Source organism: Glycine soja, chromosome 15, assembly GCF_004193775.1.
Source record: "Glycine soja cultivar W05 chromosome 15, ASM419377v2, whole genome shotgun sequence".
Taxonomy (NCBI): domain Eukaryota; kingdom Viridiplantae; phylum Streptophyta; class Magnoliopsida; order Fabales; family Fabaceae; genus Glycine; species Glycine soja.
Window position 1 is genome coordinate 5,792,811 of NC_041016.1, and position 23,544 is coordinate 5,816,354.

At 31.3% G+C, this 23,544-nt stretch overlaps 2 protein-coding genes and 1 pseudogene across 9 annotated transcripts; all 3 read left to right on the forward strand.

Moving 5' to 3' along the window:
- Window positions 1-1,878: 1,878 nt before the first annotated feature.
- LOC114387334 (transcriptional corepressor LEUNIG-like) lies at window positions 1,879-10,636 on the forward strand. Of its 8 annotated transcripts, none has more exons than XM_028347494.1 (17): window positions 1,879-2,111; window positions 2,215-2,312; window positions 3,211-3,344; window positions 3,437-3,693; window positions 4,029-4,080; window positions 4,165-4,264; window positions 4,832-4,881; window positions 5,003-5,203; window positions 5,878-5,958; window positions 6,066-6,119; window positions 6,299-6,443; window positions 8,558-8,667; window positions 8,774-8,923; window positions 9,119-9,274; window positions 9,425-9,541; window positions 9,657-9,851; window positions 10,275-10,636. In XM_028347494.1, the coding sequence occupies exons 1-17, from the start codon at window positions 2,071-2,073 to the stop codon at window positions 10,419-10,421; spliced, it is 2,088 nt and encodes a 695-aa protein (XP_028203295.1). In that variant the 5' UTR covers window positions 1,879-2,070; the 3' UTR covers window positions 10,422-10,636. The 8 variants fall into 8 exon arrangements, with proteins under 8 accessions (XP_028203295.1, XP_028203300.1, XP_028203301.1 ...); XM_028347499.1 differs by having other exon boundaries at window positions 5,048-5,203; XM_028347500.1 differs by having other exon boundaries at window positions 5,051-5,203.
- Window positions 10,637-12,538: 1,902 nt separating this feature from the next.
- On the forward strand, window positions 12,539-15,020 carry LOC114388640 (40S ribosomal protein S6-like). Its single transcript, XM_028349234.1, has 6 exons — window positions 12,539-12,696; window positions 12,787-12,851; window positions 13,204-13,261; window positions 13,371-13,479; window positions 13,772-14,044; window positions 14,559-15,020. Exons 1-6 carry the CDS (start codon window positions 12,691-12,693, stop codon window positions 14,795-14,797), a joined length of 750 nt encoding a protein of 249 aa, XP_028205035.1. The 5' UTR covers window positions 12,539-12,690; the 3' UTR covers window positions 14,798-15,020.
- Window positions 15,021-16,359: 1,339 nt separating this feature from the next.
- LOC114386663 lies at window positions 16,360-17,811 on the forward strand (annotated as a pseudogene).
- Window positions 17,812-23,544: the final 5,733 nt, after the last annotated feature.

Below are 23,544 nucleotides of genomic sequence, written 5' to 3' on the forward strand. Positions count from 1 at the left end.
ACAGGTGAAATTCATTAGTGGTTCCACTTCAGATCACAATCATCCTCTTCACAAAACATGTGCATGCTGCAGTTTTGAGACATTTTAGCTCGCAAAGTTATAAGACAACGTGATAAAAATATGCCAATTCCAATTTTACAAATGATTTTATCTTTTTTAATAAGGTTTCCGAATTTTTTCGTAAGAATAAATCATCATTTGGGCACTTGAAAGTATGGATGAATATATGAATCAGGTGTGTTTAAGGTTTAATCCACTTGAAAGTATTCTAGACGACTTAAATAAGTATAATTTATGAAATAAATGGATTTTTTTACGGTTAGTATTTGGTCCTTAAAAATCTGCTTATAAACAGACCAATCAACGAATCTAAATATTAGTTTGAAAAAAAATTATAAAGAAAATATTTTTTAAAAGTGAAAAATGTATAAAATTAAAAGAAAATAAACTTACTTCATTTTTTAAAACTAAAATTTATCGTACTAAAATATATTGATATTTTAAACATAACAAATTAACAATAATAATTTAAATTAAAAATCAAAATCTTAACCTAATAAATTAAAAATACTTGAACATTAATTTTAGGTGGATTAAATGAATAATCCGTAAGTTTTCCAATAAAATTCATTAGGTCTATAAACTTAACATGCCAAACTCAAAAAAAATCATATATACCTATGTGGATTAAATAAAGAGACTCATTATCCACAAAGCCTACGAGCTTAAGAGACTTATCCATGAAATCAAATCCAAATACACACTCCTACTTAAAAGCATATAACACTATCACATTAATATCTGAAATTCAAAATAAATAAATAAATTCCTAAATTTTCATCTAAATCTTTATGTTAATTATTAGTATTGTTGTAATCTCTAAATATTTGTTAATCTTATTATTTACATTATATTTCCTTCATTCCTAATTATAAAACCTTTTTGTAGAAAATTATTTATCCTTTTTTATAAGATCATTTTTTAATTTCTAAATGTATTAATTATTTTTTCTCTATATATCCTTAGTTAATTATTCTTTTTTCAAGCATTATGAGAAACAATTAAGTGAATAGAGAGATAAGAAAAAAATAATTTTAGAATGATAATATAATTAATTGACAAATATGACTTACTAAATTAACTATTTTTCTTAAGAGACATGAATTAGTTAAAAAAGTGTTATGATTAAGAATGAAGTGAATATTTTTAAAAATGGATTAATGAATTATATTTTAATTTTTGGGACTTATTTTTTTTAAAAAATAATACTAATTATATTTCAAATTAGTTTTTTTGTGCTCCATAAATCATATTAGTTTATTCATGACAGATATATTATTGAATTTTTTTAAGGAAATATATTATTGAATCTTAGTTAAGTGTAATTGAATTCAAATGTATAAAAACAAACATTTCTTTCTTTGTGTCTTAATTATATTTTTTTTGTGTCTTAATTATATTTTTTTAGTTAGATGTAGTTGTAATAACTATTATGTTGGAAATTTATTAGATTGTAAGTATTTGTGATTACGAATGATTTTTAAAAGTAATTAAAGAATAAATTAGAAATAATAAATGTGTACATCAAATAAATAAAGTAATTTGTTTGGGTAATAGTTATAGATAATGGTTTTAGATTTGAATTATAAAATATTTAATACATTAAAATTTATGAAAAAAATATCTATTTAATAAATTTATCCAACTCGGGTAAATGAAAAAATTTATAAAAAAAAAGGAAAATGCAATCCAGGTCCAGGCACACGGTTTCAACTTTCACGGTGAGAGTAAGGTGGGTCCCGCAGCTACAGCTCCCACTCACTCACACAGTCACACTAGCCTTAAAACCCAATTTTGTTTGTTTGTTTGTTTTGCATGGCACTGTCGCTTGCCGCTTAGTTATTTCACATTTCACAACACTCCTCTTCTCGATCTTCTCCTCTTCCCAATTCATCCGTTACAATTCCCCTTTTCATTCTCTCTCGTTCGATTGCTCAATTCCCAATCCCCTCTTCTCCTTCACCGAACCGCAGAGGCAGCCCAGCGTAGGCGATTTCACCATCGATCATCATGGCCATGCCTCCCATTGATCGCTGGGACGCTGATAAAATGTAGGTTTATTTTTTTTATATAAAAAATATTCCACTTTTTTATTTCAATCTACGTGTCGTTTTAATACGGTGAATTAATATTGAATGTTGGTTGGTTGTGTAGACTTCGATTATATTTGCATGATTATATGGTCAAAAGGGGAATGCACAACGCCGCTGAGATTTTCAAGAAGGAAGCACAAGTTCCCGATCACCCTGTTTGTATGTCATACCACTCCTCTGTACTATCCAATTGCATATATTCACACACACGCGCACGTACAAAGAATTGTTCTGTTTTAATTTTATGTTATTCTTTTCATGTTGAAATCATTAATTGGAAGCGCTAGCTACTATCTCTATGCGGATTAAATACACGCTAGGGTTCTTTCAATGGGTCTCTGAGTTCAATTTTTGGTTATTCTCTTTCTTCTTTCTTAAGTTACTGCATTTAAGATTGACAAATACTAATCAATGTCTTTTAAGATATTGATTAACGAACTAAAAGGAGAATTATTTTTATTAAAATAAGTAAAATTGTGTTATTCATGATTTTTTTATGCTCTTTTATGATGTCCACAATAATTTTTTTTTAGTTTCTTAAACAATAAAATCCTTATTTTAATAACAAAATAAAAATATAAAAATAGAAAAACAAAAGCAGTAGAATTATGCATTTGGGTTAGCTTATCACTAGCTTCTGAAATAAGCTGTTATGAGTCTTTTTCATAAGTTTAAGACTATGTTTGGATAAAAGTTGGGAAAATACTTTTGCCAATTCTAATGCACATTTCCAAATTCCAATATACAAAATGAAGAAGGAATAATTTATTGCTTTGGGAGTAAAAGTACTCGTGAGTTCTTTGAAACTGAAAAGCCAAACATGCATTAAGTAAGCTCTATAGAAGTTATCCTGTATGATCCTTTTGTTGTGAGAAGGAGGTAATGTCTATGGGATGCACACTTTTTTTTGGGGGACACATTTCAGTGATTGCATTGCATACTGAACTTAATATTCATGATTTCATGTACTTCAGCTCAATTAATATTATAAATTACCAGCTATTGATCTACTATGCTCACTTATCATTCTAAATCATGCTGGAAATTGATTGAGCAGACATGAATTTTTTAGATTCAGTGGTTGATTCTCCAGATGGATTCCTGCATGAATGGTGGTCTATTTTCTATGAGGTATTTACCTCTAGGCAAGGGAAGGACCAAGAGACCGGGCAAGGGTCCTCTAGTAAGCTGGTAATTACTAACTTTATGATAATGTGGTCTTATTTTGTGTTGTTCAAAGTTTTATTCAAGCAGTAAAGAATAATTTATTTGTCAAATTTCAGGTCCCAATGATGACACAAAACGCAAGGAATGATGCTCCTCCTAAAATCCCTCAAATATCAATGAGTGAGCACAGAACTCCACAATTTCAAGTCAACTCCAGCTTTAACAACATGATGACTCAACCAGCCGTTTGTGTAATTCCTTCAATAATGTACAATAAAGAAGAGCGTCTTGGATATCTGCCCGAAAATGTTGAACCAAGTTTGCATGATGTTATAAATAGTAACCTGACGTTCTTGTCAGGGACTAGTTCAAAGTAATGTGAAGATGTGTGATTTTTTTTTACTGTTTCATGTTGTGTGTTTTGCTTTCATACTCCTGCATAAGCGAGTTTGCAGTATCATCCTTCACTGTGATATGAAATAATTTACATAAGGTTCTTTTGATGTAATGTGACACTAGGGCTGTGGTACTTTATATATACAAATTTAAAATGTTAGCAGCTCTAGTAAGAAAAAAGAAAAATTCTGTTAAATTGAAGGAAGTATATTCTTAACTGTCGTTACTTTTTAAATTGGCTTTATGAAGCGATGAAACTCCCTTCACCTTGTCTTTTTACATTATTCTTTCTACTGTTTTCTGTTTTGTCAGTTATCCACTGCAAGATGTAGTAGGCAAGCAGGCCCAGAAGCAAGTCTTTAAGGTATGATCCTGTTCACCTAAATATAATTAAGAGAATCACAAACTCAGTGCATAAGCGTAACAAATTTACTTTATTTATTTTCAGGATAGTGGAATTGGCATGAGTGTGGAGAGGGATATACCTAGGGACCCACTGGATGTAATGCAAAAATCAATGCTTCCTTTAGATGGACTTCATGAAACAAGTATTTCTTGAACCCATTATCGTAGTTCTTTCATTTTTCCCCCTTTTGCTCTGGAATCCGGAAAGTCTTGCTGTTTTATACCCTACTTTCTTATTTCTCTATTTTTTTCAATTGTGGTGAGCTTTGCATTCGAATATAATATGAAAATGCATGCGACTTGTCTCTGACTCTGTTATTCTTAGTTTGATGATCTCTTAAAGAGGCACCCTACTATGACCCTGAAGTCATTACCTTCAGTTTCATGTTGATTCTACGAAGTTCACTTTGGAGTGTTTTTCTTTAATCCAGTTTTGTCTTAATCAAATGTATGCCAAAGAAGATTGAGCCATAAAGTTATTATGTTACATGCCCGCATATTGTCTTGTGCCCAAAATTTGGTTTTGGTGTAGAATTCTGGGAAAAACGGTTTACTAAGTCTCTAAAATCGATGATTTAGTACCCTGTTCCCCATATAGATGTAAATAATTAAATTTGTGTTCAACTATTTACAACAAGAACTTTCCCCCAAGCTGATTAGTGCATATTGTATCGTTGTTTTGAGATCTTGATGGTTCGTTTACTTTGCAGAAGCCAATGAAGCTCTCAATATAGTACCACTAAATGGATGGCCAATAAATGTACGTGATGGAATATGCTTTCAGTTTTCTATGAACTTCCATAGAAGTGTATATGAAAGTTCGTTGTTGATATTATCTCATTTATTAAGTGGATATTAACCAAGACTTGCTGGGTTTACAGAACCAAGTACTAACTTCATCTTTGCAACCACCAAATTGTCGACAGAAGTGTCAAATGTTGAAAACGCAAAATCAGGATGCAATCCTTGCTCAAGCAATTGCAGGTACTTCAAAAAATCAGACTTCCACAGTTCCTGAAAACTCTAGCAAATGCAATACAACGAAGATTTCTGAGATTGAATCAAGTGATAAGGATAAGCAGGTATGGAGTTGTGTTCTATTGTTGGATATTCCAAAAGACATATTTGTTCTAATTTGGATTTTGAAGAAGCTGAAATTTTGATAATAGTAGGGACAAATCTTGCAACAAAATGATGTATCATGCAAGAGAGCATAGTTCACAATCTTTTCTCTTCGATGGTAAAGTTCAGTTGTCATTTTTGAACCCAAAGGATTCAAAAGTTTAAATACAAGAGAATCCAAGATTTTTCTCTGAGAGAGTTTTAAGGTTATTAATCAAAACCAAGTATGCTTCCAGGATGGAAACTCTATAAAAATGGAGATTGAAGTAGACTAGTTGCTTAAGATGACTGCAAATCTTTGTTATTTTTCAAGTACCTGTGAAAATTATTGAAACACAAAAAAATTAAAGAGAGAAGAGAAAAGGACCAGTGCAATTATGCTATGGTCTTTGAATTGGACACTATGGTTTTCATGAAGATCCTTTGCATTTGAAATAATTTTTGTGTTATGATTTCATTTCCCTCTTCATGGAATAAACTATTGTTTGTCATTATTAATCAAAGCTAGGAATGAACATTTTCGTCTCATTCAAGCTGATATATACATTATGTTTCTTAAGGTTATCTAAATATTCCATATGAATCTATGTTTCCAGTTGTTGACTTTCTTTGTAACAAACTAATTTTATGACAGATGATAAACCAAATGATTACAACTGTAGAACATCAACACCAGCAGGATCAACAAATTCAGGCGCAATCCCAGAATGTTGAGGCATGCTTTTCTATAATTTAAAATTCCAAATTATTGCACTTTACCTTATTGATGACAGAAAATAACTGGTGCATATATATCTGAAATATATTTGTATCTCTAATCAGAATAACAAAAAAACAAAGACAACAGAATTCATAAGACCTAGAGAAAGTGCCCAGGTAGGCTGTCATAAACCTTCAAAGAAAATCCTGGAAATCTTTTCATTCCTACCACCCAAAAACAGCTTTGTTTAAAGCCATTACCTTTGTTGTTATTATTTTTTTTTTGGTCAACTGGATTCCTTATTTACTATCTTTTAAATTTTTGTTCTTTCCATTCCATGGAATGCAAACAATAGAACTGTGAGGATACAGCCAATGGAAAACCCATGGATGAAAATGTGGAGTCTTTCCTGTCTTTAGAAAATGAACATGCTGATCATAAAATTGCACCTTTCAGCAATCTGAAACGAACTTCAGCTACATGCAGAAATGAAAAGAAAGGTAATATATCCACATCTCTAAGAAAATAGTATTGCCTTAATTCAGTTCATGCATGTGTTAAACCAGTTGGTCATAATTCAGTATTTACATAAACACCAGATACTGATGTGAGGCCATAGAAACTTTCTAGCTTAGTATTATCTTAGAATTTTCTAGTTCCAGAGAAATTTATGTAGTTTGAGAGCCAAAAATCTTTATCTAAGGTTGAAATCAACTCTATAATTTGTTAGTTTGATGATAATTATTTTTTTCTATAGGTTAACTTATTGACAAGTATATTAAATTATCATAAGTAGTAAAGTAAATGGAAGTCTGAATGTCGAGTTCACATGAACTTTATTTGTACTTAGATTTATAAAAATCCAATTTTCAAGCAAGAGATAAGGAATTGAAAGTGAAAAATTAAAGGAAAAAGTAAAAGATATAAAGACAAGAAAAAATAAACAATGATTTGAATGCGAAAGTTGAATTCAGAATTTAAATATGTTGGAGTTTAGCATGCCTAACTACACTTGATGCAATGTTAATGTGTTTCTCTATTTAATGCTATTCCAATTTTCACTCACATTTTAAATGATACTCAACCCTGATCCCTTATTCTTAAGAGTCTAATTTATTTATTCTCTTTCTCAAATCCCTTTGTAGAGATAAAGTTGCATGAAGTTTAGAAATGTATGCATAGGTTAAACAATATTACTTTATTCCTAGCAATGATTTGTTTAGATGCACTTTTTCAATTCTTTAGAAATTAAACATTTTCCAATGTCTAATCCCTAAACAGATGCATGGATGATCAGATCATAACAATGATAATAAAGCACATGAATTTTTTTTAAAAAAATTAGCATTGCATTCAATAGATAATAAGGAAATATTACATTACAAAGGCATTGGCTGCTAGACTCCCAACAATGGAAATTTAACTTCTGATAGTCATGTGAGGCTTTACATTTTAGGGGTTGATGAGAATAGAAGAAGGAGAATGATGGATAAAGGAAGAGAAGGGGATAATGAATATAGAAAGAGGGTTTTTCCTATTTGAGATACTCAGGCTTTTGATGTATTCATCAAAGAGTTTTGAGTCTCAGTGTGTTTTTTTCCTTTACTTTCTATTCCATTTAGGTTTAAGGTAACTTAAAATTCACGCGACCTGACACTAAGCAGACCTTTTGGGCTTAGCGAGTATGACGGTGATTACGTGCTTAGCGTCGGATTCGTGCTAAGCGCGCCTTTGGGTTTTTTGGTGGGCTTTCTTCACGTTAAGCTTGAGCTGACACAATTTTTAACTTTTTCTTCAATGCTCCTAAAAAACATGTGTAATTTCCTTCTTCTGCCTATTGGTCAAAAAATTAAAATGATATTAAAATTCTCATTATTCCATTAAAAACAACAATAAAGTAGAGGAATTTTAATTATTATTTATCAAAATTGATTATAAATTAAATTCAAATTTCGCAGTTATCAATATACCAAAAACCCTGATAGTTGCTTATGTGTATTCTTTGTTTGTAGCACCTCTAGCAATCACCTAAAGATCTTTTACACACATTCTCCGTTTTTGTCATTTTTTTAGCCTCTCGGGTGTGCATATAGGAGGAGATTGACATCTTTTAAAACTAAATCTAGATTATTGTGGGACCCTATATCTTCTTTTTGGGAATATAATGCTTGAAAAAGAAAGACACATTGGGGTGGGGGAAAGAAAATGTTGGTGAAATTCACTCCTTTCATTTAGTGTTTATTTGATTATAAATTTATCTGCATTGGATTCAAATCCTTGTAAGAGATTAAGAAAGTGATAATTTGTTAAGTAAATACAATCTCAGAAGATTTATACAAGCAATACCCTATATTGGGTTTGATTTTTGCTGCATCTTGTTAGTATCTCTGAGTCTCCTATGCAGAAATACTTTGATTATGATTGCATTATAACATTAATATGATAGAAGCTAGCTAGACACTAGACTAGACAATGATGGTAAGGTCAAAAACGAAATTGAAACATAATTAAGTAAAATATACTATAGTCAATTCAATATCAAAAGGTAAATTTGGAAATTATATTAAATGTTTATTCGAATCTCTAATATAAGGATTACCACCCATTATGGTAGGTTTTTCTTTCGAAGAGGTTGGTTGCCTTCATTCAAGCAAAAGCAAGGTTTTGTCTAGCCATTTTTCATCAGATGGAAAAGTTTTGGCAAGTGCTGGACATGAGAAGAAGGTAATAAGATGCAATGAATTTTCAAATTCTAGTTTTGCTTATCCATTCAGAATCATTGCCTAGGTATTTTCCTTGTTTCAGAACTTATTGTAGTTTATGATGACAGGTTTTCATTTGGAACATGGAAAATTTTGATTGTGTAACTACTACAGAAACACATTCACTTCTTGTTACAGATGTTAGGTTTAGATCAGGTTCAACTATCTTTGCAACTTCTTCCTTTGATAGATCTGTGAGACTATGGGATGCTGCCAGAGTAAGTTGTCACTTGTCACTTTTGTTTCGGTTGTCTTTATGTATATTCGATAACTTCAAATCTTCAATATTGTTTAGAGTATGAATCATCTTCATCCTACCCTCTGCTTGCTTTCAATTTTTTATTCCTATTTACACTTTCTCCTTCCTTTGTTTTTTGCAGTCAATTTAATACTGTTTTTTTTTCATGATATAGCCAACCAGTTCTCTGCTCAAACTTACTGGGCATGCCGAACAAGTAATGTCATTGGACTTCCACCCAAGAAAAGTGGACCTTCTTTGCTCATGTGATAGCAACGATGTAATTCGACTGTGGAATATCAATCAAGGTGTTTGCATGCATATATCTAAGGTCAGTTTTACACCCACTGTTTTCTTTTGTAAAGATAGATTTTCCAGTATGTTAAATTGTCACAATAAGTAATCAATCCAAGAAGTTGAGCTTTACCAAACAGCATAATGAATATTTTCATTAATAAATTATCTTAATGATTTATTGCAGGGAGGTAGTAAACAGGTCAGGTTCCAGCCTTGTTTTGGGAAGTTTTTGGCTACTGCCACAGGAAATAATATCAAAATATTTGATGTGGAGACCGACAGTCTTCTGTACAATCTAGAGGTAACCTTCGAGCTTAATGCGTGATTATAATGTATCATAACCCCTACTTTAACTCCAATCAGTTCAATTTCGAGTTTTGTAACATGTATCGTTACTAAATTTCATTCCCTTCTAGGGACATGTTAAAGATGTTCGTTCCATTTGTTGGGATAAAAATGGAAACTATGTTGCCTCCGTCAGTGAAGATAGTGCACGTATCTGGTCATCAGACGGACAATGCATAAGTGAATTGCATTCAACCGGAAACAAGTTCCAATCATGCATATTTCATCCGGAATATCATAACCTCTTAGTTATTGGTGGTTATCAGGTAAACTCTTCATCCAGTATGAGATTGATATTTTTGTCGGTCCCTTCTGTATATTCCTAACAAAGTTACACTCTTTCTTTCTTTTATGCATTTAGGCCAAGAGACAAAGTACCCCTTGTATATGACCACTATCTTCTTGAGCATTACATGTGCATCGCATAGAATAATTTTCAAGTCTCTTGTTTTGATAACGATTCCTTTGAAAATGAATAATGATTTATGCTTAGGTATTTGCATACGACAGTAGGGATAGATCCATGTTGCCTGTGTTGCATGATGTTAACAAACTTGATTTGTGATATCTTTCCTCTGAAAAAAATGAATAATGATTGTGCTTTAGTATTTGCTTGTCATGTTAACTCTTCTTCCACATGCGTAGCAAATATATTACAATGTAACAAATTTGTCCACAATTTATTGCAGTCCCTGGAATTGTGGAGTCCCGCTGAGAGCAGTAAAACATGGGCTGTTCATGCTCACAAGGGATTAATTGCTGGACTAGCAGATTCTCCCGAAAATGAAATGGTTGCCTCAGCTAGCCATGATCATTGCGTGAAACTATGGAAATGAGGATTTGAGAGCATATCTGCGTCAAGTGTTAATTATGGGAGGCTTTTACATTACATTATTTCTTCTCCTGCTTCATTTTTTGGACTAATTAGATATTCTATATAGGTAAAAGGTATAACGTTATATACAATCTTATAGTGCACACATGTTACAAACTTTTGTGGCTTTGTTTCCCATTGGAAATTGGAAAAGTGGACCCCACTGCTTCATTTGAATGATGCTCAAGTAGTTCAAGTTTTTCTAAAGGTCAAAGAGTTCTGTTAACAGTTGCATATGCGATTATTTTAAAATTACAAAGTTTCGTATTCATTGGTTCATTGGTAGCCATTGCAATACGGTGGGGATAAGTTTAACTATCTTTTCATCCCTGCAAAATGCAGGACAATTTCGAGGATTAATTTAAAACAGATGAATTTAAAATTGTAAAGTCTATCATTTTGTTGAGTTTTATCGGATTTAGATAAACTCGAAAATAATCCGTTACAATATTTTTAAAATTTTAATTTACTTATGCAATCAAAGCATTTTTTAATGACTAAATAAATCATATATTAAGTTATTATTATATTTTAATTCAAACAATATATAAAAATTAATAAATAACAGAACTTGGCTAATTGCCCCTTAACGTTAAATGTAAAATTTTAACTTTTATGTTTTAATTTAATAATTATTATATTTAATAAATTATATGACTTAAACTTGGCTAGTTGCCTGTTAACGATCCCCTACCCCATGGTTTGTGCTTCTAGGTAACTCACCAATTTTCTAGAAAAGTAACTTCGTAGGAATCTGTTAAGAACAAATTAACTTGTAAATTTTGTTTATTTAAGGGCGAGTCACATTTGATGTATTCTTTTATATGTTCACCTATGATGTTGTATTTGATTATTAAATCTACTATTAATTACATTACAAAAAAATCTAGTATTAGTTACATGAAAAAAAACTTGATGCAAGCATTGATAAACAAACCTAAAAAAAGAGATTAAGGGATAATGTTGTTACTTACTAGCACAATTATACCTAGAAGAAAATAATGAAACTTATTTTATAATGTTTGTGCATTATAATTAACTTCGTCAAATTTAAGAGTTAATATAAACTCGAGCTTTAATAAATTCAACTCTTAAAATTAACTTGTAAGAGTTTACATAATAGAAAAAATAATATTAAAAGACATATTAATGATATATACACTTAATAAAATACTCTTATCACAATAATAATTTGACATTTGAATGACATGATAAAGCCAAATAATAAATCACAATATAAAGTGTAATAATATATTGGTATTATATAATATCAAAATACATAAATGATCAAATTATATATAAATTCATAAAAACATAAGTTATTAGAGTAAGAACATTTTAAAAAGTAGTTAATTTCTTCAAATTGTTTTAGTCAAACATTGTTGTTGTGGGACCCATTGAGGATGTGAATTATAGTTGATTTTAAACTTAGTGAATCCCTACTTGATCGGATAGTTTATGCAAAAAAGAGTCTCCTATAGAGTTAACTTGTTTTGTCTACATGTACTCATAAAATCATAAGAGTTTAAGAATTAACTTAAGATTTTGATAACCTTAGTGTACAGTGATGGAAATGATGTAATAAGGAGAGATGACAATTCAAGAAAGTGAGAAGCAAAAAAGAAAAAGGAGAAGATAAGTGAGAGAAGGAGAGAATAACTAGCAAGGTTAGAAATAGGTTAGGCTAGGCTTGAACCTAACTGTTAGACTAATTTAAATAGTAAAATCAAATTGAATCAATTTTAAAAATTAGACTAAATTAAATATCAAAAAAACTTAGAAGATCAAATCAAACCTAAAAATTAATTAGAAGATAAAAAAATTAATTTAACTTTTATTTTTTAAAAAACTTAGCCTAACTTAAAAGCATAATATAGGTTAAGCTATAAGCTCGGGTCGAACGACCTAGCCTATTTTCACCTTGGTAGTGGGTGAGAAATTTTAAGAGGGTAAGGAAATCGGTAAGGGTGGTATAGTCTTCTAAAAATTAAGGGAAAAAAGTTGTTAAATTAGCTAAAAGCGGTAATGAATAACATGGGCCAACCCAGATGTGTATTAAAAAAAAACGCAATTTGAAGGTTGGATTTCGGGTTATGGGCTGATTGGGCCCAGTTATTCAATGAAGTAAAACAAAGTCACCGCCACGCCTGTAATTCAAAAACCCTAATTTCTTATATCATTTCACTCAGCCGCTGCGAGGCGAACAGAGAGACCCGAAGCCAGATTTCAAGATGAAGGTTTGTTTTCCTCTGAAACCCTAATTTTTCTCTCTGCTTCGATTTCTTGCTATTGGGATTAATTATGTACGCACACAACTTGTTTTGCAGTTCAACATTGCGAATCCCACCACTGGTTGTCAGAAGAAGCTGGAGATCGATGATGACCTGAAGCTGTAATTTCATCTTCACCATTTTAATTTTCCATTACTTGTGTTCATAGGAAGAAATAAATGAAAAATGTCGGAGTTTTAATCTATTTTCCCTTTGTTGTGTAATTACCAGCGGTGTTCTAGGACAAATTGCTAACTTAATAAAAAAATATAAATTTGATTTATATGTTATTCCGTATAAGCTATCTGAAGAGATTGTTTTCCTTGACGTTATTGGGCTATGCAACTTGTTAAAATGTATCGTGGCATTTCTATGCTCGCACTGGTAATTAATGGGAGTGGGAATCTGTGTTGTTTAGTTTTGATTGGTTTTGGGACGTGTTTTCCTGTTATAATAATTCTGTTTTAATTGCAGACGAGCATTTTGGGACAAGAGGATCTCACAAGAGGTTGTTGGTGATGCTCTGGGTGAGGTATGGTTTTTGCTGGAACCCTTCCATAGTGCAGAGTTTCCTGAAGTTACCTGAGAAACATTGATCAATGATTGGCTTATCCGTCCTTTTTTATATTTGCTACTTACAGGAATTCAAAGGCTATGTCTTCAAAATTACTGGAGGTTGCGACAAGCAAGGATTTCCAATGAAGCAAGGAGTGTTGACCCCTGGTCGTGTTCGCCTCTTGCTGCATAGAGGTTTGTCTATTCTGAAGCCTTTTGTTTTCTGTTGATTATAAATACATCATAATTATTAGTTTGAAGCATTCATTCAACTCATGTGTTTCATATTTGGAATTGGATACGCCTTGAATATTTTTTAAATCATACCTCTTTGTTTAACAACTTGTGTTGTTTGGTTCCTTTCAAGCAAGGTCATGTTTATTTGTTTTTGAGGTACTGTTTTTTTTTATAACTGGACTCAGGAAACTTTTAGCCAACCTTTGTTATTTTTTCAATGTTAAATTTCATTTGTTGCTTACCCATGCAGGAACTCCTTGTTTCCGTGGTTATGGAAGGCGCAATGGAGAGCGTAGGAGGAAGTCTGTTCGTGGGTGCATTGTCAGCCCTGACCTCTCTGTTCTCAACTTGGTGATTGTGAAGAAGGGTGAAAGTGATTTACCTGGCCTGACAGATGTTGAAAAGCCAAGGATGAGGGGTCCAAAGAGAGCTTCCAAGATTCGCAAGCTGTTCAATCTGTCTAAGGAGGATGATGTGAGGAAGTATGTCAACACATATAGGAGAACATTTACAACTAAAAATGGTAAGGTGCCTTCTCTCTGTAAATGTTCTCTATAGATTTATTTTTTTTCTTAAGAATAAATTACAAGTTTAACCCATTTATAACCTGTGATCTTTTCTGGTGCCTGCTTCCTGCATCTAAGTTTGAATTTATCAAATTTGTTTTAAGGCGACCACATTAACAGAGCTTATCTGGTTTTTGAAAATTTCTTTTGAAATTTATCTGTGGTCCTGTATATATATTTTGTTTGCAGTAAGAATTTATCTAAATTATCCATTCAGAGTTGTGTGTGTAGCAAAAATAGGACTTCTGGTAAAAATGTGTTTTCTTCAGGTCATTCTTTTTGATAATCTTGAAAAATTAGTACATGTATCTTAAGAGGTTTTCTCCTATGATCTATCACTTCTCGTTCAAATTTGAAAACTTTGTTTTGCATATTCATGCTGTTGTTTGATGGGTAGGACCCATTGAAGGAGATTATTTTTGGACATGATTGTGATGATTTCTAGTCTGAGTTACATATGTTTGGTTGTAGGGAAAAAGGTGAGCAAAGCTCCTAAGATACAACGGCTGGTCACTCCCCTGACCCTCCAAAGAAAGAGGGCAAGGATTGCAGATAAGAAGAAGAGAATTGCCAAAGCAAAATCAGAGGCAGCAGAGTACCAGAAACTTCTTGCCTCCAGATTGAAGGAGCAGAGAGATCGCCGGAGTGAGAGCTTGGCTAAGAGAAGATCAAAGCTTTCCAGTGCAGCTAAACAAGCTGCCACAGCATAAGATGCTTTCAGACAGAGAAGTTTAGTCTTCGCTCTAGTTTTTGATAGTCCCATTTCATGATCCCTTTCTTTTGGTATTTTGGTATTCAAATACTTTTTTAAAGTATTTCTTTTATGCTTTCTTCGACAGTTTAATTGAATTTAAGTTTTTTTTTTCCTTGTTGGAATTAGTATGACCTTTTGAAGATGATATTTATAGACTGGCATATTTCTTTCTACCCTGATTTATCTGTGTCATTCTATCAATTTCTTTTAAGTATTTATTTAGATGGGGTTGTGGTAAATATATGTCCATCCCACTTAAAATTAAGTCAACCTGTTCCAGCTTGTATTTTGCAAGTTGAAGTTGGAGCAAGTTTATCTACTGTCCAATAAAGCCATGGAAACTAGTAGATGGTAGTCTTGTTTAAGTATAATATTTTGTCTGTATAGAGTTTCCTCCAGAGAACGACTAGTGATTATTTTCTTTTAAAGGATAAATATCATGTGAGTTGTCTTTTTTAACAAATGTTTTATACATCCAGTTAGGAATAAAGTACAAAGTGCATTTTTATATTTGTAAATCCTTTTAAATATAGTTAAAGATTGATAAGGATATTTGTGAAATGGGTGTAACCTGATAAAATATTTTGATCAATTTAATTTTGAAAATAAAAAAAAGTTAATCTAATATTTGATAAAATATATAAATTTAAAACTGTAATAAAGTTTTTAAAGAAATTAAAATCAAGGAATGTTATAAAATGTTTTATTAATCTTGAAACCGGTTTAGTTCGAATTTTAGAACTAAAAAGAATTATTTGTTTCTTAATTGTAAAAATAAAATATTGTTAAAACAATCCTTATATAACTATTGTAGTTAATTCTCCTATTGGCTATATCATTACCTAGAATTATTCGCATATAATACTTATGAGTACATGGGTATAAATTTGTCTTAACAAAAGAATATTTATATAGTGTGTATTATTGTAAATTTTGATACTTCTCTTTTGATTCTTGAGAAAAAAAATATTTATATAATGAAGCATTTTAGTCCAAAATAAAAGACATTACTCGCATATAATCACTACAACTTTCGTTTTTGTTGTGACCAATATATCATCACCTGTGTGTTTTCTCTTCTATTGATGTCATTGTACCGTCACCACTATTAATTTCTCATTACATCATTCTTATTGCTCTCACCGTTACTATTAATTTGACTGCATCTAGCATTAGATAAATCTAGAATCAAAATAAGACACTTTGTGAAGCAAATAATGAATAATTCGATTTAGCTTCTCAACTCGAATTACATGAATGTCCAAATACGATAATTTGCATTAATATCATAAATCAAACACATATTTATGCATTTAATATAAATATTTTATGTATGTGTGTGTTGAGTTAATTCATGAATTAGACACATACATTATCATAAAATTCGATTTTTTCCATTTAGTTAACAAGTTCAGTTTTCAATTTAACTTTTGTAAACCAAACTCATCAATGTATCAAGTAAGATCAATCTCGAACTAACATTCATAAAATATTATGCCTTTTTTCTTGTTGGGATCAAATGAGATCGAGCTAATCATTTTCTTCAAGTCAATCTCAACTGACCAACGAAGAACGTGACAAATTGCCAAGAACACGTGGCATGCTGAAGCACACGTGGCAAAGCCCTTGTTTGCGACCTTTTCCATTCCAACATGCAGGTCTCCTAAAGCGGTGTCAAACCATTCAAGCTTTAAACCTAACAATTGCACGTAGAAACGAAACTGAACACTGAACTCAACTGAGTAACCAAACGAAACCAAACCAAAAAACAAGATATGGCAGCCATGTTCTTAACCAGAAGCGCCCTCTTTCGCTTCTCAAAGTCTCTCCCTTACGCCCCTTCACTCTCTCTCTCAAACCCTCCAGGGTCACCTTCGCCTCCATTTCCAACAAAGACGTAAGTTCATCACTATCACAGTACTTTCTTTAGTTTTCTTCAAATGGGTCTATATATTAATAGGGTGCAATTTTAGTTTTCGTTTTTTAGTTGTTTTGAGTTACGTCCTATTAAGCCTCTAAGCCTAAATTTTATTATGGTATCAGAGTTTGTAGTTGTTGTTGTGAGACTATTATGTCATTCATTATGATCACCAACAGATATCTAGTTTCTGTAATCTTTACGCTTGATTCATGAAAAATTTATTGCACATATAGTTGGACAATATTGTGCTCTCAATTAGTATTCATGTGACATATAACTGAGTTAGTTGAGTTATGCTCAAACATATATAAACTTTATGTTTTCTTGCAGTGGAGAAGTGCAGAAGAAGAAGAAGGAAGAAGAGACGGAAGAACCGATTGGATATATGATTCTGCGGAGGCAGATGAAATGACAGAGAGGGCAAAAGAAACGATGATTGAAGGCTATGACAGGGCCAAGGATCAAGAGCGAGAAGCCAAAGACAGAACCAAGGAATACGCACACGACGCAAAGGATAAGACCGAAGAGTATGCTTATGACACAAAAGAGAGTGACAAGGACGATGCAGGAAAGGTGGTGGACAAGAGTAGGGAAGGGGCGGAGAGGACGAAGGAGAAGACGGAGGAGGTGGCGGCCTCGGCGGGGGAGACGCTGAGGAACGTGGGGGAGAAGACGAAGCAGGGCATGCAAGGGGCGTGGGAGACGGCGAAGGACACCACGCAGAAGATCAAGGAGACGGTGGTTGGTAAGGATGATGATGATGATGGTCGTGGTGTTCTCAAGGATGAGGATGTTGTGGAGATGAAGAGAAGAGTTGGTAAGAGTTATGGTGAGAAGGGTTATTAGAGAATAGAGAACAATGTCTTCGTTTGGTACTTAAATTTCTTACTATTCTGGTGTATCTATGTATTTATGTTTCTAGTTTTTCAACATGCTTATAAGTTGGGGATATAAATGTTGCTACTTGTTGGTTAACATTGGCAAAATCTTTTTGTCCAGCCTTGATATTGGATGTCGGCTGCACTGTCTGCACACATAGTATCTTCTTGGAATAAAAGTTTATATATAATCATATTTCATCCGTATCCCATATTCTTTTGCTATCTTCTTGGATAGATAGGGGATACTTGTATAAGCTTTAAATATAATAAAAAATATCCATAAATGTTAATCGTTTGTTTGTTTTTTTTAGGAAAAAAATACGGCAATAAATATTAATCATTTGTTTTCGAAGCTAAGTTTTAGATAAAAACATTTTTTTGGGTATAATCAATTCATCAAATCCATAAACAAATAAATTCCATAATTTCTTGGGAACAAGTAAACCAGTGCTGTGATAACAAAAAATAACAGCGGATTAGAGCGCCAAACAGAGAAAGAAGGGAACTTTAACCACAACGAATTCTTCAGAGCAAGATAAAGGAGTTGAGGAAAAGAATAACTTTAATGGGTTAGAGATGTTCAATGTCTACATTTTTTGGCCATTTCAGACTAAAATGAATGGACAGAAATTAATCATGAAAAATTAAAGTGGTGGTTCAATAGGGAGAGAACTAACTTGGCCGGACTTCATGCTTTTAAAGTTTATTTTTTATTTTTTAATGGAATGCTCCCGAGATATTCCTGCATTTGATGATAATATGCCAAAAAGCAATAAACAAGGAAACCTCCCAAATAATACTTTCAACTGTATCTCCATATGCTTGTTGGGATATTAAAGATAATATGCTATGTTTTTAGTTTGTAATTTAATTTGTAGCATAAAAATATATAAACTATCAAGGGCATCAAAGTTTGATCAAACTGCAAAACTTGAAAAAACAGGCCCAAAATTAGTACAAAACTTCGGCTTCTCTTCAGGTCCTTGTCCTGACTTATGGACTAAAACAACATCTAAAAATAAATAATTAACATGATGAAAATTAAATCGTATAAAATTACAAATTTCGATTAAGTTCCAAATTTATGTCAACGTACTTTTGTCGCAACCACAATCAAATGTCAACTTTCAATGACAAATTAATAAAAAAAATCGGCTCAATCTGGCAGAAAGATTACACCTCTATGAATTACAAGCAACCTCAGGATTTAAGAGTGAAGGAGAGATGCAACATGGGGAAGCAAAGGGTTCTCAGCAACCCCAAAAATGTCCCCGCTGCTATTACAACAACCATAGCTGTCACAGCCTCGTTAGTCGTTATTTTTGCAAATCATGCAGGAGGTACTGGACTCAAGTGGAACCATAAGGAACGTAACTACATCACAATCCCAACTTTATTTTTATGTTTATTCAAATGTGTTTTGATTTGACTTTTTACACGAAAGAATCTCACCGATCATTTTTAATGGATCATCTTTTAATTATATTTTCTTTTATTTACAAGACTCGACTCGAATCTAAGATTTTAATTAACTCAAGATTACTTGTATCGATTGATATTAATTTTTAATTTATGAAATAGGTTAAGTATATTTTAACATGATATAAAGTCTATAATAAGAATATATTACATTAAATATTTGGAGGGAGTCGGTTAGATATTGAATCTTGCAATCTTCAGACTCCACCGGGTGTTAACATTTGAAATTGAGTTAAGTTTAAATTTTTAAGAGTTTATTTCTTTTATTTTGCTGTGAAGAAATGCAGTTGAAGGAAATGTCTGAGAGGGCCAAAATAACGATGAGCGAAAGCATGGACAGGGCCAAAGGGCAAGCACAAGAAGTGAAAGAAAGCATAAAGAATACGCACAAGACGCAGAGGAGCACGAGAAGGAAGATGATGTTGTGGAGTTGAAGAGAATTAGTACTTACTATTCTGGTGTGGTTATGTTTCTAGTTCCACTTTTCAACATGCGAATAAGTTGGAGATGTACAAGTTGTTAGTTGACACAGGCAAAATCTGTTTGTTCAGCTTCATGTGATATTATAGTCGTTGCTATAATCAATTCCAGTTAGCTAGGTAAGCATTTTACGTACTAATTTAACAGAATTTCGAGCCATAAAAAACATTAACTATTGCCATCTTAAGTGTGTGTTTCGAAGGTGACTTTTTGATATTCAAATTCATATACGCAATTAAATTCCATAACTTTTTGGGAAGAACAAATTAATAGACAGTGTTGCAGACACCACTTCACTTCAAGCTGAATTCATCAGACCAAGAAAGAGTTGAGAGGGAAAAGACTAACTGTCTAACTCTAATGAGTCAGAGATTTTTTGTCCGTGTCTACATTTTTGAGAAATTTCAGGCTTTAGAATAAAAGGGTAATAATATATGGAAAACTTAATATTACAGATATTTTATTATCATTTATTTATTTGTTTTTCTATCGTATTATATTTACATTTCTCGTTTTTTTTTTCGTTCTCTCTTTTAAGTGTTAAACGCATCGTTTTCCAAAATAAAATGAAAGGGCAGAAATTAAATGAAAAAGCAAAAGTGGTTATGCTTTTCTTGAAAAGACAAGAATTAAAAGGTGAGAACTAGACTTCTTTTTCTCTTTTTTGAAGAAGAGAACTAGCTTGCCTTCTTAAGGTGACGCTTTTACTCTCGTTCTCGAAAAAAAAAAAGGTGATGCTTTTACAGTAATTTATTTTTAATAGAATGCTAGCTCCAAGATAATCATGCATTTGATGACAGTATGCCAGAGTGATAATTGTTCACATACGAGAAAACCTCCCAAATTAATACGTATCTCCATATGCTTGTTGCAAAGTTGTGACAACATGATTATTTTTTAAGTTGTAATTTAATTTTTAGCCTAAATTTATAATGCTTCTCTTGTACAAGGAAATATTATTGTCAAACATTATTTTTTAATGCAATATATATCTCAAATTCTTTTATTTTTATTAATAGGAATTATAAGATATATATATATATATATATATATATATATATATTATCATCTTCCCATCTATGTAAATTTCACCCAATCCTAACACTATGATTTTGATCATATTAATACTATTAAGCTTCCTTTGAAATGTTGTTCTTTAAGGTGTTCATAAGCCAATTCAATCAAATAAAATAAAAAAATTGATCAAATCCATGAAAACATAAAAATAAATCCAAAAAATAAAAATTAAATAAATAAAAAATCAAATAGATCAAAATTTTGAAAAATTATTTTTTATTAGATGGACACATTTTGAATTTGATTTTCAAAGTCATCTGATCAATTCAAATCAAACTTATACATATGTATATAATTTTATTCATAAATATTATCATTGGTGTTTATATTTGTATTTCTTGTGTATTTATAAAATAATTATATAACTTATGTCCATTTATAAAAATAAATAAATTAAAGATAATTTTTTTAGTATGAGTTAAGATGCATAAATATAATTATTAAGTCATATAAATTTATTTTTGACATAGTATATATTTAAACGATTATATTATTATTTGTCATGTAATGACATATAAATAAAATATTTGATATTTTAATTTTTTTTTCAATATACTATTTTATAGAAAAAAATAAAAATATGAAAATAAAAAATAAATCCAATTCAAATCGTTTTAAATGAGATCAGTCCAGATTAAAATTTTGAGTCAAACCAAGTGAATAAAAGATATTAAAATAAAAATAATTGAAATGAAAGATCTTTTCTTTCAAAAATTGATTCAATACAATTCGCAAATAGCCTTGTTGTTGTGTGCCTTTCTTCTACCCTTACTAAAAGTAGTTAAATCAGAATCCGACCCGAGTTATTGAGCCAAATTTTCCTCCTTTTGGGTCAGAGTTTATTCTTTTTTGTGACGACTCACGAAGGACTATATCCTCATAGCCCAATGAAAGTGCCAGACCCTCGAGTATCTCTGGGCCAAACTATAACGCCATGGCCAACAGCTTCCTATATTTGAAGGACAACATACTGCAAATCTTGGCAAGGAACAAAGAACCTATAAAGCCCTTGTTTGGTTCACTGCTGTACTGACTTATGACTAATACTGCATCTAAAAATAAATAACTAATATGATGAAAATTAAATTGTATAAAATTAAAATTTTTAATTAAGTTCAGCATTGTTTGAACTACATTTGTCACAACGACAATCAAATGTGTAAAATTTTCATTAATGAATTAACAAAAAAACGTAAATCATGCTATGCCGTATGGTTGGTTATTTTGGAACATTAATTCAGGATTCTCTATTCTTAAGAATTTACATAGTATATTTTGTATCACCAAGTTATTGACGTGAATTATTTATTGACCACTAATATTTGCCAAAGATTCTAACGGATCATTTTGATGGCTTGTTTGGTTCCATGTTTTGAATCACCAAACTTTGAGTGTAGAGTTAATCAAATTCGATTATAGTTTTAATCTACATGTTTAGTATATTCCTGTTAACATGATTTAATTGAATAAACTTCTTGAGTCTGTCTTAATGTCACTTTGAGTGTCTTTTGTGTTAAATAAGAAAATTGTATTAAATTTTTTTTCTAACATAATTTTATGAAAACATTCAAATATAAATTATATTTTTTAAAAATTACATGGAATAAAATTTTCTCTTGCAATTGTCTATTTTTTAATAGTGTGCACTATGGAGAGTAGTTAGAGAAAATCTGAATCTTTTTCACAGACTGAAGGGGTAGGGGGCAGTTGTAACCCCTCTATCATCAAACGTCACCACCATCTCTCTTGATTGCATCATCACGTGAGTCAGAGCAAGTAATAACGTGGTACATTTGCATACTCCTCAGTTCAGTTTAGTTCAGATGAGACTTGTCAGTACTGGACCATGAAGATGAAGCTGAAATGATAAATTAATTAATTTTAAGGTAGCAAGTAACAATAACTAACAACAGAAGCAGTGGGCACCCATCTTATGTCAGCACACTTTCCCTGCATAAGACACATTTCTCTCCCATCTGAAACCAACAAAAATAGAAATTCATCTTTTACTAATGTTTGGCTGTCGAAGGATATGGTCCTTGCTTTGCTCTAACAAAAATAATCATTGACCTTTTTACTTGGACCTTATATACAAATTTGATCCAATTACTAACAATTAATTTTTATCTTTAAAGAAAAACCTAAGAATCAGAAATGATACCTAGTTTAAGGAAAGAAAACTTCCGGACTCAGGCTAATAGTTCACTATTAAAATCTAAAATGCATTAGTCTAATTGATTGATTCTTTAAATCTATTTGTGTTGAGAAAAAAAGAAAAATATGAGATCTTAACGAATTATAATTGATTTAGTTGACATTTGAAGTAAAAAATTGATTAATCAAAGCAAGATGAAGGTCTCTCTTCTAACTTAACTTGAAAAAATATTTATCATTTATCTACTTTTGTGCTATCTTATTTTTACCTTTTTTTTCTTTTTTCTTATCATCACCGTCATTTATTACATTTATCATTCTTTTCTTTATTTTTCTTCTTCTATCTCTACATTCTTTTTACCCCATTTTAGAAGGAAGAACATCGCTGCTGTTTTTTTAACTCGATAGAACACAAAAACGGGACCTAAAGTGGTCTTTTAAGATCATATGTTCCTGGGAAAGGAAATTAATAGTTAATATGGGTGTTAAAGGTGTGCTTAGGAAGCACGAAATGATGCCGTAAAGTAAATTAAATAGTAAGTCGACATTAATATGGAAATCACAATTTTTTTATATTATCATCTGATTTATATATTATTTGAATAATATTAATAAGAGCATCGAATATAAATTTAGCACATTATACAGGAAAAAAGTATTAAATCCTCCTAAACTTTATTCTTTTTATAAATAGACATTTAAATTTTAATT

What these genes read in the sequence shown, in the direction of transcription:
- LOC114388640 (XM_028349234.1), top strand. An exon ending in TTGGTGATGCTCTGGGTGAG is followed by an intron (nt 13,262 to 13,370) that starts GTATGGTTTTTG and finishes TGCTACTTACAG; the next exon opens with GAATTCAAAGGCTATGTCTT. An exon ending in AACATTTACAACTAAAAATG is followed by an intron (nt 14,045 to 14,558) that starts GTAAGGTGCCTT and finishes GTTTGGTTGTAG; the next exon opens with GGAAAAAGGTGAGCAAAGCT.
- LOC114387334 (XM_028347494.1), top strand. Translation starts at nt 2,071, where the DNA reads ATGGCCATGCCTCCCATTGATCGCTGGGACGCTGATAAAAT. An exon ending in CCCAGAAGCAAGTCTTTAAG is followed by an intron (nt 4,081 to 4,164) that starts GTATGATCCTGT and finishes ATTTATTTTCAG; the next exon opens with GATAGTGGAATTGGCATGAG. An exon ending in GACCTAGAGAAAGTGCCCAG is followed by an intron (nt 6,120 to 6,298) that starts GTAGGCTGTCAT and finishes TGCAAACAATAG; the next exon opens with AACTGTGAGGATACAGCCAA.